The sequence below is a fragment of the Oreochromis niloticus genome, linkage group LG18 (genome assembly GCF_001858045.2).
Source record: "Oreochromis niloticus isolate F11D_XX linkage group LG18, O_niloticus_UMD_NMBU, whole genome shotgun sequence".
NCBI lineage: Eukaryota > Metazoa > Chordata > Actinopteri > Cichliformes > Cichlidae > Oreochromis > Oreochromis niloticus.
The window spans coordinates 19,093,104-19,106,554 of NC_031982.2; the positions used below are offsets into that span (position 1 = coordinate 19,093,104).

At 41.2% G+C, this 13,451-nt stretch overlaps 1 protein-coding gene and 1 long non-coding RNA gene across 16 annotated transcripts in view; one reads left to right on the top strand and one right to left on the bottom strand.

Annotated features, from left to right (window-relative positions):
• Positions 1-13,451, top strand: part of obscnb (obscurin, cytoskeletal calmodulin and titin-interacting RhoGEF b) — a 60,157-nt gene that overhangs the window by 42,033 nt on the left and 4,673 nt on the right. For 11 of the 15 annotated variants that reach the window (XM_025900568.1, XM_025900569.1, XM_025900564.1 and 8 more), the window contains 32 exons: positions 30-296; positions 531-806; positions 914-1,186; positions 2,407-2,697; positions 2,920-2,949; positions 3,114-4,451; positions 4,607-4,888; positions 5,416-5,497; positions 5,603-5,724; positions 5,817-6,014; positions 6,106-6,138; positions 6,241-6,339; positions 6,446-6,664; positions 6,801-6,834; positions 6,948-7,000; positions 7,120-7,218; positions 8,003-8,059; positions 8,737-8,876; positions 9,209-9,409; positions 9,497-9,573; positions 9,649-9,819; positions 9,915-10,074; positions 10,162-10,278; positions 10,414-10,578; positions 10,662-10,820; positions 10,917-11,094; positions 11,189-11,302; positions 11,391-11,558; positions 11,688-11,790; positions 11,912-12,041; positions 12,583-12,676; positions 12,809-12,851. In XM_025900568.1, the coding sequence (XP_025756353.1) occupies positions 30-296; positions 531-806; positions 914-1,186; positions 2,407-2,697; positions 2,920-2,949; positions 3,114-4,451; positions 4,607-4,888; positions 5,416-5,497; positions 5,603-5,724; positions 5,817-6,014; positions 6,106-6,138; positions 6,241-6,339; positions 6,446-6,664; positions 6,801-6,834; positions 6,948-7,000; positions 7,120-7,218; positions 8,003-8,059; positions 8,737-8,876; positions 9,209-9,409; positions 9,497-9,573; positions 9,649-9,819; positions 9,915-10,074; positions 10,162-10,278; positions 10,414-10,578; positions 10,662-10,820; positions 10,917-11,094; positions 11,189-11,302; positions 11,391-11,558; positions 11,688-11,790; positions 11,912-12,041; positions 12,583-12,676; positions 12,809-12,851 (5,773 nt within the window). The remainder of the gene's footprint in view (positions 1-29; positions 297-530; positions 807-913; positions 1,187-2,406; positions 2,698-2,919; positions 2,950-3,113; positions 4,452-4,606; positions 4,889-5,415; positions 5,498-5,602; positions 5,725-5,816; positions 6,015-6,105; positions 6,139-6,240; positions 6,340-6,445; positions 6,665-6,800; positions 6,835-6,947; positions 7,001-7,119; positions 7,219-8,002; positions 8,060-8,736; positions 8,877-9,208; positions 9,410-9,496; positions 9,574-9,648; positions 9,820-9,914; positions 10,075-10,161; positions 10,279-10,413; positions 10,579-10,661; positions 10,821-10,916; positions 11,095-11,188; positions 11,303-11,390; positions 11,559-11,687; positions 11,791-11,911; positions 12,042-12,582; positions 12,677-12,808; positions 12,852-13,451) is intronic. The other 4 variants (XM_025900566.1, XM_025900571.1, XM_025900576.1 and 1 more) reach the window with 2 other exon arrangements.
• LOC109195628 (uncharacterized) lies at positions 231-2,570 on the bottom strand. The gene is made up of 4 exons (XR_002057179.2): positions 2,482-2,570; positions 2,149-2,205; positions 544-721; positions 231-367 (listed from the first exon to the last, which is right to left on the bottom strand). It is a non-coding gene; the product is annotated as an uncharacterized LOC109195628 (long non-coding RNA).

The window sequence follows — 13,451 nt, forward strand, 5'->3', positions numbered from 1 at the left end:
ATCCTATGATCCCCTGACCCCAACCTCAGATCCCACAGTTGAAGTGGTGAGCGAGATGGAGGACCTCCGGGTGGTTGAAAACCAGCCGGCTGAGTTCATCTGCCAGTACTCAAGACCAGTGAAGGCTCAGTGGAAGAAAGATGGGCAGCCTTTGCAGCCTGATGGCCGAAGGGTGGTAGTGGAGCAGGACTGGAATGTGGCTCGCTTGTACATTAGCCATGTGTCCGCTGAGGACAGGGGCACGTACTCCTGTGAGGCAGAGGGGACCTGCGTGGTCGCTTCACTTCATGTGGAAGGTGAGCTTCCCTCCACATGGAAAGAGCACCAGGCTTTAGGGGATCTTCTCTGCTTCTACCTACAAAAACGTCTTTGGAAAAAACAAAAAAAACAAAAACAGGTCTTTTACTGATCATCACAGCATTTTTGCTCTTGGTTGACAAAGGCGTAACTATTTTACTTTTGTCTTTGAGAAGTGCAGGCCTTTTATAATCTATTTTAATTAAGTTACCATGGTTTCTTGCTTTCTACAGCCAAACCCATTACCATTGTTCAGGGCCTGGAGAATGTGGAGACTTTTGATGGAGGCGAAGCGCTCTTTGAGTGTGCCCTGTCTCGTCCTGAGAGCAAAAACTGCCAGTGGCTCCTTGATGGCAAACCACTGAAAGAATCCCCTAATGCTGAGGTTGTATCATTCGAGAGCGGTCGTCGCCATCTGCTCCTGCTGAAAGAGCTGCGTGTCAAAGACAGTTGCACGGTGACTTTCAGAGCTGGCACAGCTTCCACATCTGCCCAGCTCACTGTTAAAGGTAAGTCATCAAAATGAAGACTGTACAACGGTGAAGCTGTAGTAATATTATAATCTTGACTTTAGTCAGTTGCGAATTAAGAAATTTTGTGGATTTTCCCATGTAAGGTTGGCAGTTGGCCATTGTGAAGGGTTTGGAGGACAGAGTGGCTGCAGTGGGGGAGAAAGTCGAGTTCTGTGTTGAGCTCACGGAGGTGGTCCCTACAACAGAAGTGGTCTGGTATGCTAATGGAGTTGAGCTGAAGCCCAGTGACCTCTGGGCTATGAGGGCCGATGGTCGGTCTTACCGCCTTGTCCTGAGACAGGCGCCTCTTTTGCCCCAGCAGGAAATTACATTTGCTGCCAGAGATGCTATCTCTCTGGCCAAGCTCACCATCATCAGTAAGTGTTTAATGAATAACATGCCTAAGATCACTTTTAAACGGTTGTAATTATGTGTTTTTAATCTTCCAGTTAGGTGCTTTTTATGTTTTTTAGATTGCAAATGTTACAGTAAATGATACATAAATCATAAATTCAGTCTGGTAACCATATCTCTGTAAGGTATTAGACTATCTCTCTGCATATTTATTTATTTCAGTTATGTAAACTGTCATGTCTATGAAAAGATTAACAAATATCTCTTTAAACCTGTATATAGAGTTTACTCCAATTTTTTGTAATTCTGAGTTTCGACCAGGGAGTGCAGAACCAGAATTTACATTTTGGACAATTCAGGGTATAGTAGGAAGCTAAGGTAATACAAATCTTTTGAAGAACTATGGAGCAGGTATGGCATACCATCAAAGCTTTTTCTTAATACCTCCAACTGTGAAGTTTTATATTAGCTGGGCAGTTCAGTAGTTTGAAGCTCTCTTCTTTATCCACCACTGAAGATTTCACTTTGAAATTTGTACAGTCTAGTGGCCTGGTGTCCGTCTTAAACAACACGTTTGCTAGTAGGTACAATGTGTCATTTCATAACATACTACATGCCACTAGTATGGAGAACAGATTTCAAATATTATTTACACAAGAAACAATGGTCAGAAGTGTGGTCTTAAGTTCCAACACAAACTAGATATTCCAAATTAAGGCAATATAAATGGATAAATAGGCAATGCATGGCTCCAACAAGGCTGCACAGTCTTAACACTAATACTTTCAACACTTGCATTAAATGTAAGAATCTCTGTTCCCACTGTATGCGGGAATGCCTTCTGATTCAATCTTTTTGAAGAAGGCTGCTGGAAATATGTAACTAAATTTCTGAGTAATAGATTCCTCTTAATTCTAATTTATGCTTAGTGAATATTTACCCCAGACAGTGCGGTGATCTCTAAGAATATCAGGTCTTTACTTACCTTCTGCTTTTTGGAAGCCAAACAGCATAGAGCTTTCTCTTTGAAGAAGCAGCAAACCTGTGCAAATTTACAGCGGCCTAAGCGAAAGACATTCTTTAGAAAAGATAAGCTACCTGACAAAAAACATGGAAAGTTCTGGAGCATTTGGAACACCTTCCATATAACTTTCATAACAGATTAACACTGTAGAGTATTTGGTTTTTAATTTGTGCTCATAAATATATCCAATGGCTGTTTTTCTTTTTCCCTTCCCCATAGCTGTGCCTGATCCTCCAGAGGATCCGGAGGTCCTAAGTAAGACAAAAAAGTCTGTTACCCTCTCTTGGTTCACACCTTTGCATGATGGAGGAAGTCCCATTCTGGGCTACAGAGTGGAGATCCGAATGGTAGACAGTGCCCTCTGGCTTCCATGTCATTCTGAGCCTGTGCGTAACACCGAATTTGTGGTTGAAAATCTCAGTCCAGGCAGTGCCTACAGGTTTAGAGTGGCAGCCATCAACAGAGCAGGGATAGGGGAGCCTGTTGAGCTGCCTCACACTGTTCAGCTTGGTGAGTGAATGTACGCTTCACTTAACACAACTATCTGCTTTTTTCTGTGATGTTGTGTTTATAATTGCAATTGCAGTTCATGTTTTATGTCACATGGTGATATGAGATCGAGCTTTATGCAACTGCAACATTCTAGCCAAAGATGTAATGCTAGAAACCAAGGAATTTAGATATTTTATAAACTTTAATATCATTTGTTTTTCTTCTCTTCTTGTAACACAGAAGCACCTCCTCCGCCACCGATTACCCCAGGTAGGTCACTGTACACTGTATATGTGGTACTTCTTGTATTTCTCCACAAGCTCTGCTGTAGCCCTAATGTAGCCCTGCACATAAATGTTAAAAGTTTTTAAGCACCAATTAAACGGGCGTGGTGCTGTATGGACCCTAACTGTAACTCCATTGTGGATGTGTAGATGCAAAACCGGAAGCGACTGAGGTACTGGGACAGCCCAGTCTTCCTCCTGAGGCTGCTGAAGAAGGTGATCTCCATGAACTTTGGGAAGCATCAGCCAAGAAACGACGCATGAGTCGGGAGCCAACTCTGGACTCCATCTCTGAACAACCAGAGGAGGACGGCAAAAGTGGTCGGAGCAAATTAGACCAGAATCAGCTTCCACAATCTGAGAAAGTGGAAGTCAAATCAGCAGAGAAGGAGCAGGCCATTGTGTCAAAGCAGCAGACAGAAACCAGCCTGTGCACCAGCTCTGAGGATGAGTCTGTTTCTGGGCGTTCAACACTTGTTTCCTACCTCAAAAAGAGCAGCAAGACTACTGAGACAGTGACAAAGGAAGCAGATACTCTAGCCGCTGAGAGATTCTTCGCACATTTCCAAATGTCAGAGCAGAAAACTGTGCAGCAGACAGAAGTGAAAACAACTGTAGTTCAGCAAACACAAGAAAAACACGTGTCTACAGAGGAAACTAGCATCATGGAGATCGGTAAAGAGGATGACCCTGAGCTCAGAGAAGCTGCTGTTAAAATTCAAGCTGCCTTCAAGGGCTACAAGGCCCGCAAGGACATGCGTCCTGTTTTTAAAGAAGTCTTCAAAGACCAGACTAAAGAACCTAATGGCACCATACATCTGGAATGTGTGACAGAAGGTAAACCTGATAAGGTCCGCTGGCTGAAAGATGGAGAACCACTGACTGATGGCAAGCATCATCATATTGATATCTATAATGATGGCACCTGCTCACTGGTCATTACTGCAATCACCACCAAGGACACTGGAGTTTACACTTGTGAAGCCACTAACAAGTTTGGGGTAGCTTCTCACAGCGGTAAGGTGACTGTGGGAACGGTAAGAGAATCATCGGGCCGACGGCCGCTTACTGTAGGTTACAGTGCTGACAGTGAGCCTGAGAGCTCCTCCGGAAGTGAGATGGATGAGTCGCTGAGACAGGCAAGCAGACGCCTCCGGCGCCTGTTGCGCACGCGTCTCCCACCAGATGTTGAGGAAGAACCATTTGTCAGTGCAGATGAAGGAGACTTGCGAGCCCCAGACCCACAATCTTACCGTGAAGATGACAATTATATCTACATTCGTTTTGATTCACGGACAGAAGCTGAAGTTGCCTCTACGAGATTTCAGGAGATGTTTACAGTCCATGGGGTTCCTGTGGAGACCACAATCATACCTGCAGGGTCTCACAAAGTGGAGCTGCGAATTAAAAAGATGGGCTACATACAAGATGGTACACAGACGCCCACACAAGATAGACAGCCTCCTGCTTTCACGACTGGAGCTCCAGGTAAGAAGCAGCTTGCTCTCTGTTAATTATAACTTTCTTTATTGTTACACACATTTTGTCTGGTTAGTAATGCACCAAATTCAATACACCAAGAATAGTTTCTCTGTAAGGGGTGGGATTTTTATTTTTGCTTTCCGTTGGCTCTTGTTGCCCAGCTGCACCGGTCTTCTTAACCGAGCTACAAAGTCAGGATGTTCCAGACGGTTATCCAGTCAGCTTTGACTGTGTTGTGATTGGCAAGCCACCTCCCACTGTTCGCTGGTATAAGGATGGCAAGCTTCTGGAGGAGAATGACCATTACATGATCAATGAAGACCAGGAGGGCTGCCACCAACTTATCATCACCACTGTGTTGCCTACTGATATGGGGGTCTATCGCTGCACAGCTGAAAACAGCAGCGGCATTGCATCTACTAAAGCTGAACTCAGGGTTGACAGTAAGTGAACAGATGATACAAGAAATGCACATTTGCTTTTTAAATACATGTGCAGGGATAACTGACTAGGCAAATTTGAATTTATTTTGGGCACCAAATTCTTGTTTTTTGAAGTCATTGAGATGTATGCTGTGCATCATTCCACCCTGGAAAAAGAACAGTTCAAAGAAAGCATTAAAAGGGCAAAATTGCTACAATATTCATGCCTGTATATGTATGCAAACTTCTGTATAGCTTGTTTTTTTTTAAAACAGAAGACAACTTCAGACGAAGTCAGAGGAAAACTAGCATGCAGAATATGTGACACGGACCTTGAGCCTCCCCTTATATAAAGGCAGGTTTCTCACCCTGCCTTTATATTAGGGAGGGGTAAAGAAAGACACACCCACAAAACCTACAGTTATACAGATGTAGCATTTAACTGAAGCATGAAGCTAATTTCCGAACCATAAATCAGCATCTCAGAAAAGCAGAGTCCCTTTACACCTTAAGCATTGTATAATACTATAATAAAATTCCTCCATCAGTGTCTTGCAGCTCAGATTATGACACTGCTGCTGATGCCACTGAGACGTCTTCCTATGTCAGTGCCAAAGGATACATGTCCAGGTGAATTTATTTATGTTTATTTATATGAACTAAACCTTTATATTGAGGCCTTCACATAAAGTTATAGATATACTGGAGCTGCTGTGCTTTACTCTCCTCCAACAGGGAAACTGAGACCTTTGAGTCTGTAGCTGAAGATGATCAGCTACCGCAGGTTGTGGAGGAGCTTCATGATGTTCACGTCTGTCCAGGTTCACCTATTGCAAAGATGCAGCTTAAAGTAAAGGGTAAAGTAAAGATTTATTAATCCATCCCAGTGTTCTAAAAACATTGCACATGATTTAAGAATAATGTTTCTAAAGTATTTGTTGTTTTCCAGGTTTCCCGAAACCCAGAATATACTGGTTTAAAGATAGCCACCCTCTACGACCTTCGGAAAGAATTCATTTCTTAGCAGAGAGAGACGTTCATGGCGTGGAGATCACGGAGGTGAAAAAAGAGGATATGGGGGAGTACTCCGTCTACATCAGCAATGCAGCCGGTTCTGCTTACTCCTCTGCCCGGATGATAGTATTGAGTATGTATACACGTGCCTGAATACAAAATACAAATCTCAAATGAAATGATGAGATACACTTTTATACATTTGCAACACTTTTTTGTAACAGGTCCTGGGGAGATTTTACCACAAGAGAAAAAGGGTAATTTAACATTTATCCTACAAACCACAGCACAAGTATATGTACTTTCAGTAGACATGTCCATATATTCAAAGTGTCACATTATACACTTTATTCTCACAGACCCTAAAGAGCCCCTGGTGCCACCCCGCTTCATTGAAAGGTTCAGCAACAGGAAGGTGAAACAAGGAACAAGCATCACTCTGTCTGTGAAAGTAGAAGGTGCGTTACTACACTTTTCTAGATAAGAAGAAAGTCTAGATTTTAGGGTCTACCTGCCACACAGCATTATTATAAAGTCTCCATAATCACCCTTCTTCTCTCTTAGGATCTCCTACTCCCATGGTCAACTGGCTAAAGGAGGAATCTTTGGAGGATGTCCTGTGGATCAAGCCTGATACTAAAGGATACAAAATAGCAAGCTCTGGGCGCCGGCACAGTCTCATCTTGATGGACGTGGGCACAGAGTACACTGGTGCCTACACCTGCATTGCAACAAATAAAGCTGGACAGTCCATCTGCACTGCTCACCTGGAGGTGGATGAGAGTAAGGAGAATAAAGTCATCAAGATACTTTATTTTGAAATGACAGGTTAAATGAGTGTTTTCTTATATCAGAAACACTTAGCAGAGCACTTTTCAAACCACCCTTCCCCTTCTTTTTTCCCTCCTGCCCTCTCTAGCTCCTCAGCCCAAGAAAGAGACAGCGGCTTCAGAGTAAGTTATTTTTGAAACCTTTTGATTGCCTTGCACATAAAAGGATGTCTGTAGTAAGTATATTTGATATAAATGTAAATACCTGACAAATTGTAATACTGAAATCCGCTCAGGGTTCTTGGGATTACAGTTAGTCCTCCACAGGAAGACACTAGCAGAGGAAAAGGTAAGACGTACTAGCTAATCATCAGGCCCAGTAATGTTTATTTTTGATAAGATATATAAATTAATCGAAATAAATGTTAAGATATTTATGGTGTTCTTTACTTTTTGCGGACCCTTAAGAGGGCAAAATGCCTTTCCTAGGTGAAGTAGGTTCAGAGGAATTCCTCATGAAACTCACCTCTCAGATCACTGAAATGGTATCGGCCAAGATCACCCAAGGTAAGTGGACCATTATAGCTCTGCATTAAATACTCAGAGACTAATGAGTTCATAGTACTTTATAAAATACAAACCTTTATGTCCATAAGGCATTTCAGAACTGGTCTATTCCGGCTTCAAGTCTGGTTTAAACCAAGATAAATGAATGATTATGCGAAAACTGGACTGTAGCTCCTTCTCAACAAGTCTTATAAACAGTTCAGATTAGGATATAGTTAAAAAAAAACAAAAGGTTTCACCTCAAGAGAACATACATTCTCAGGAGAACAAACATAAAATTATATGACTTGAACAATCACAACACCTTCAATCTCTTAAATTGCCTTGTGTCTGTAGTTGGACTAAAAATCTGCAGGTTAACTATACATATTCCCTCTGCAGTGACTGCATTTGGTAGTTACTAATGCTGAAGACTGAAGTATGGATCATAAATTATGTTGCTTACAGTGCTTTTGTTGCATTGCTCTGTTATTTTCTTGTCAGGTTTGGTTGAATTCTTTGAATTCATTCTGGCTGTTTAAGAAATGTTTAATCTGAATGCTGTAATGCTTAAATACTGAACTGCCTATCACTTTCCTTTGTTTCTGAGCACCAAACCTGACCAAGGAATGTTTCTTAGTGCCATGTTAGTGCTTGTCTAGTGCACGCTTTAGTTTATTTATGCATTTATGACATAAAATCTCCCATTCCTTCATACGGACATCATTTCCTAACCACCTTTACACCCATTAGTTTATCACTCCCACTAAATAAATACTCATCAAATGATTAATTTGTTATTCAGACAGTTTACAGAATCATGAAGTGCTCCAGTGGATGAAATCTTGGCCCAAATCTGCCAGTATGTATCCCAAGTGCATCAGCATCACAGATACTCTGCAGTTTTCCACTGAAATATTTTCTATCTATTAATAAATGACTTGATAAAACAGTTTTCCTTACATTTCCTTTTACATACAAGAAATATTTAGTTATTCATACACCGACTCTATTTCAGTGTCAGCTTAATAACAGCTTAGCCATTCCCTTTTATTTCTATTAGTGCCCTCTATATCTCCTTACTCATCTTCAATGAGTTTTCTCACCCTTTCTCTTGTTACTAAAATAGTTTTTGCAATAACCTATGAAGCTTCTGTATAAGTGGAATACATGCTCACCAGCAGACATGTATGTGGAGAGCTGAGATACAAGTGTTGCTGCCTGTTGTCATGATACTAATACAGTAATACATGTTAGAGCGTTAGAATGATTAACCACTGTGGATTTCTCCCCTCTGTTTTTGCATCGTAAAAAATATGTCGTTACTTTAGTATACAGAAAAATTCAAATTGACCAGGTAAATACAACACTGGTACACGCTAGCACACAGTTATGGTTTTAAATATGAATTTAAGCTGATGGACCTGAGTGAGTGTGGGTACTAATACCTACTGCATAGGTTTAAAGGACAGATTATACTGACGGGACATTTCCGTACGACTGACCTGTCTTTCTTTGTCTTCCTCCTTACTGCTCCAGCTTCATTACGCGTACCAGGTGGTGACAGTGATGATGAGACCAAGACACCTTCTCCATCGCCTCATCACGGTCGCTCCCGTCCTCCCTCCCTCATTGCTGACTCCTCCTCGGAGTCTGATGAAGGAGATGCCAGGGGAGAGGTGAGATACAAAAAAATTCCATTAAGTTCATAATGTTCATAAATATTTGGCCTTTATATCAGAATTTCATCAAGTAAACAGTGAAACCCAATGGCAGGATGCTATATAAAACAAGGAAATGAAAGTTTTAATGCAGCAGTTTTATTTGAAGAAATAAAGGGAAATTCAATTAAGTTTTTTTTATACATAGACAGGTGTGAATGGTTATCTGTCTCTGTGTGTTAGCCTTGGGGCAGATTGGTATTGTCTCTCACCCTCTGACAGCTGGGATAGCTTCCAGTCCCCCTGCAATCCTGTCATTAATACACACACATATATATTTTTTTTTATAGATGTTTGATATCTATGTAGCAACAGCTGATTACAACCCCATGGTGGCGAGCAAAGATTCCATCTCTCTAAAGGAGGGACAGTATGTTGAGGTTTTGGACTCTGCTCACCCACTCAAGTGGTTAGTTCGGACCAAACCCACCAAAACGACACCATCCCGCCAAGGCTGGGTCTCACCGGCCTACCTGGACAAAAAACTCAAAGTATGTCTCAAGACAATTGCTTCCAGCTCGCCACTGCATGTTGCATGCATTGGGTAATATTTTTAATTAAAAAAATTTCTGTTACAGCTCTCCGCTGATGCTGGCGATCTTCCAGAAACGAGTGTGGAAGAGGTGTCTGAAGGAGAATACAAGAGAAAATTATTGTAAGTGAAGCATATTTGTCGTCACAAAGCAAACCAACCAAAGAACCATAACAAACTATTAATTCGTGCTTCTAGCCAACTGATCCAGGAACTGATAAACGGAGAATCAGAGTTTGTCAAGGAGGTGGAATTCTTCACCTCCCATCACCTGAAGCATGCAGACAGTTCTGATGCACCGCCTGATGTCACCAGCCAGAAAGAGGCTATTTTCAGAAACGTTGATGATATCAAGTCCTTCCATAGCAAGTGAGCTCACCTCTTAAATGTTATTTTCAGCCATTGTTTAGTATAATCAGAAGTACACGTATGTGTATGCATCATTCTTATGATTTTCTTTTTAGGGCATTCCTTCCGAAGTTGAATGACTGCGACACTGATGACGACATAGCCATGTGTTTCCTGAAGAACAAGGAGGGCTTTGAGAAGTACCTTCAGTATCTTGTAGGTCAGGGCCAGGCTGAATCTGCCATCAGTGACAAGACTGTCCACAGCTTCTTTAAGGTAACAGCAGAATTGTCATTGCTATACTATGAATTACAAATGTGCCAACTGTTAAAATCTTTTTTTTTTTTAAACCCCAAAAAACAGGAATATACTGACACAGCGCAGGCTAATGCAGACCCTGCAGATCCACCAGTAAGAAGCATAAATGCCTATCTCCAACAACCACTGGAGAGGATTCAGAAGTACAAGGCCTTCCTGAAGGTAATAGAGTGCATGCATACAGTCATCTTAGAATAAGTTATTTACTTTTCAGTCATTTGCTTTTAGAGCCTTTAAATTATGTCCACGATCAGTATAACTTCAGTTTTGTTGAAATTTCTGCTTCAACATCTTCAGGAGCTCATTCGAAACAAAGCAAGAAATGGTCAGAACTGCTGCCTGCTGGAAGAAGCTTTTGCAATGGTGTCTGCACTCCCTCAGCGTTCTGAGAATACCCACCATGTCTCCATGATTGAGAACTATCCTGCCACCCTCGAAGTTCTTGGAGAACCAATTAGACAGGTACCACGTAGCTGCGGACTGTGCAGGGTCTTGATTAGACATAAGTGTTTGACTCTCTGTATATGTTTACTCTCACCCACCAGGGGCCTTTCCAAGTGTGGGAGGGTGCGCCTGGAATTAGAACGTCCTCTAGAGGTCACCACCGTCACGTCTTCCTCTTTAAGAACTACTGCATCATCTGCAAGCCCAAGAGAGACAGCAACACTGATACACAAGCATATATTTTCAAGAACATGATGAAGGTAAGCGTTTTTAACATAATCACTCCTTTTAGTTTCATCTTTCTTTCATGGTCAGCGGCCTAAATGATGTTTGTTGGTTTCTTTATCTTGTTTCAGCTGAATAACATTGATGTGAATGAGACAGTGGAGGGTGATGACCGTGCCTTTGAGATTTGGCATGAGCGCGAGGATTCTGTGAGGAAGTACACCTTACAGGCCCGAACTGTTACCATCAAGAACTCGTGGCTGAGAGACCTCAGAGAACTGCAGCAGCGATACAGCATGCCTGCATGGAGTGAGTGGGACTGCAGCACCAGTTTTACTTTTTTCTTTACCTTTTTATTGCTTGGAATTTGTAGCACAGCATTTTATGCCAAACTATTTTCCAGGTTCCCCTGATTTTGATGAAATTCTGGCAAACTGCACAGCAGAGCTGGGCCAGACTGTTAAGTTGGCCTGCAAAGTTACTGGAGTACCCAAACCTGCGGTTACCTGGTACAAGGGTGAGGCATTTCCTCTGTGGTTTTTAGCCATGTGGAGTGACATACAAAGATTGTTTCATGAGTGGATTTGTTTACTTGTTGGATGCAGATGGACGCGCAGTGGAGGCAGATCCTCATCACATCATCATCGAGGACCCCGATGGTTCCTGCACACTAATCCTGGACAATATGACTGCAGATGATTCTGGTCAGTACATGTGCTTTGCCACAAGTCCAGCTGGCAATGCCAGTACTCTGGGAAAGATCACAGTTCAGGGTAAGTAGCACATCATACCTATATATAGGATGATCCTAAGAGTATTCTTTTCTGCTGCTTCATTACACTTTTCTCGTGAAAAATGATGAATAGTCTAAAACATAAAACACTGTCATGTGTTTCTTTTAGTACCTCCTCGTTTTGTAAATAAAATAAGGAATGCCATCTTTGTTGCCGGTGAGGACGCTCAATTCACCTGTGTAATACAAAGCGCCCCCAAACCCAAAGTGAGGTATGGATACCTTCCTTATGTTTTCTTCTTTCCTTCATTTTGATTCAGTTTTGCAAATTTTTTTTGAACATCAACCCCGTCCTCTAATCCTGTCTCCCGTCTGCATGTGTCCCTGTTCAAGGTGGTTCAAGGATGGCAGGCTGCTGACTGACCAGCAGAAATATCAGACCTACAGTGAGCTCCGGAGTGGCGTTCTGGTTCTGGTAATCAAAAACCTGACGGAGAGAGACCTTGGACACTATGAGTGCGAGGTTGGTCTAGACTAATTCATTTCCATTTAACTGTATTAGTTTTGTGCCATTTCAGAGTGTACATAATCTCTGGGCAATCACTTAGTAAGGTTAAGACTATACAGCATTACATAGAGAGATCCAACAATTTGAAAGCCCTGTTGCAAGTAACAGTAAAATAAATACATTTAAAAGGAAGAAATCTCTGGCATGAAGAGGCTCTGGGAGGGCAGTTATAATATGTGAGACAGGGAGACTCGTGAACCTCAAGTTTTGTACACTTAATGTTAAATGATTGACAAAAGTACTCGAAATATATTAGGATCATTAAAACTATTAAGATCTATTTGTTCAGAATTTGGAGCTCTACAGTAAGCGGTCTCAATACCAGAAAATATCTCAGATAATTACAAAAATAACATTTCCTTTATTTTTAAGGGTCAGTGAGGGGAGATTTTAATGAAGGTCATGCATTTGCCTTTGTGCCTATAAAGATAGTTGATATTAATTAGCAGCAGCGAGTCACATTTATGACTCTAAAAATATATCTGTTGGATTTCAGTTGTCGAACCGTCTGGGCAGTGCAAAGTGTGCTGCTGACTTGGTCCTCCCCTCTGCTGTGGCTCGCTCTGGTGAGCAGGCCATCACCATTGAAGGTAGCAAGTCTGGCTTTATCCATACAGTCTTACTCTTGGATGTTTTGTGGTTTTTAATAAGCAGAAAATGCTTTCAGTGCAGGTTTAGCAATGCAAAATAACCATCATGCTTTGTCCGTGTTCCTCCCACAGTTACCGAGCAGGAGACAAAAATACCAAAGAAAACCATCATCATGTAAGTACGATCAAAGTAAGATGCTGTCAGTTAGGAAAGGATGGATGTTGAAAAATCTTGGATTTTCTTAACCTAAAACTGCAGTATATTTTAATAAAATAATTTCTATATAATATATATTTTAGGAATCTTTAAGGGGGCTTCTTTTAAGAGAAAGTTTCACTGCAGTTTTTGGGTTCATGTAACCGTGTAGGTATTGCTTTTATTTAGAGCTGGGCGATATAAGATTTTTTCATATCACGATATGTTTTTTTCATTTCAGGCGATAACGATATATATCACGATATAAGCCAAATAACTATATTTGTAAGATTTAAATGTGCCTTTGCTCACAAGTAAAATGTGAAATAATTAGCAGCTTGTTTTAATTAAAATATTTATTTCCCATAATAAGTTCAACAGGGTAGATGTACTTAAGGAACATGAGACTTCAGTTTCAGATAAAGGCAAATATTGTAAACTACACAAAAGGCAGCCGCTAAAGCGTTTAAGTTTCAAAATAGAACAAACAAAACAGACTACTAAATTGTCAATTCCACTTAGAAACAAAATTTTAATTCTAAAAATAAATCTTAGGTCGTTTTACAGAAGAACAGACAA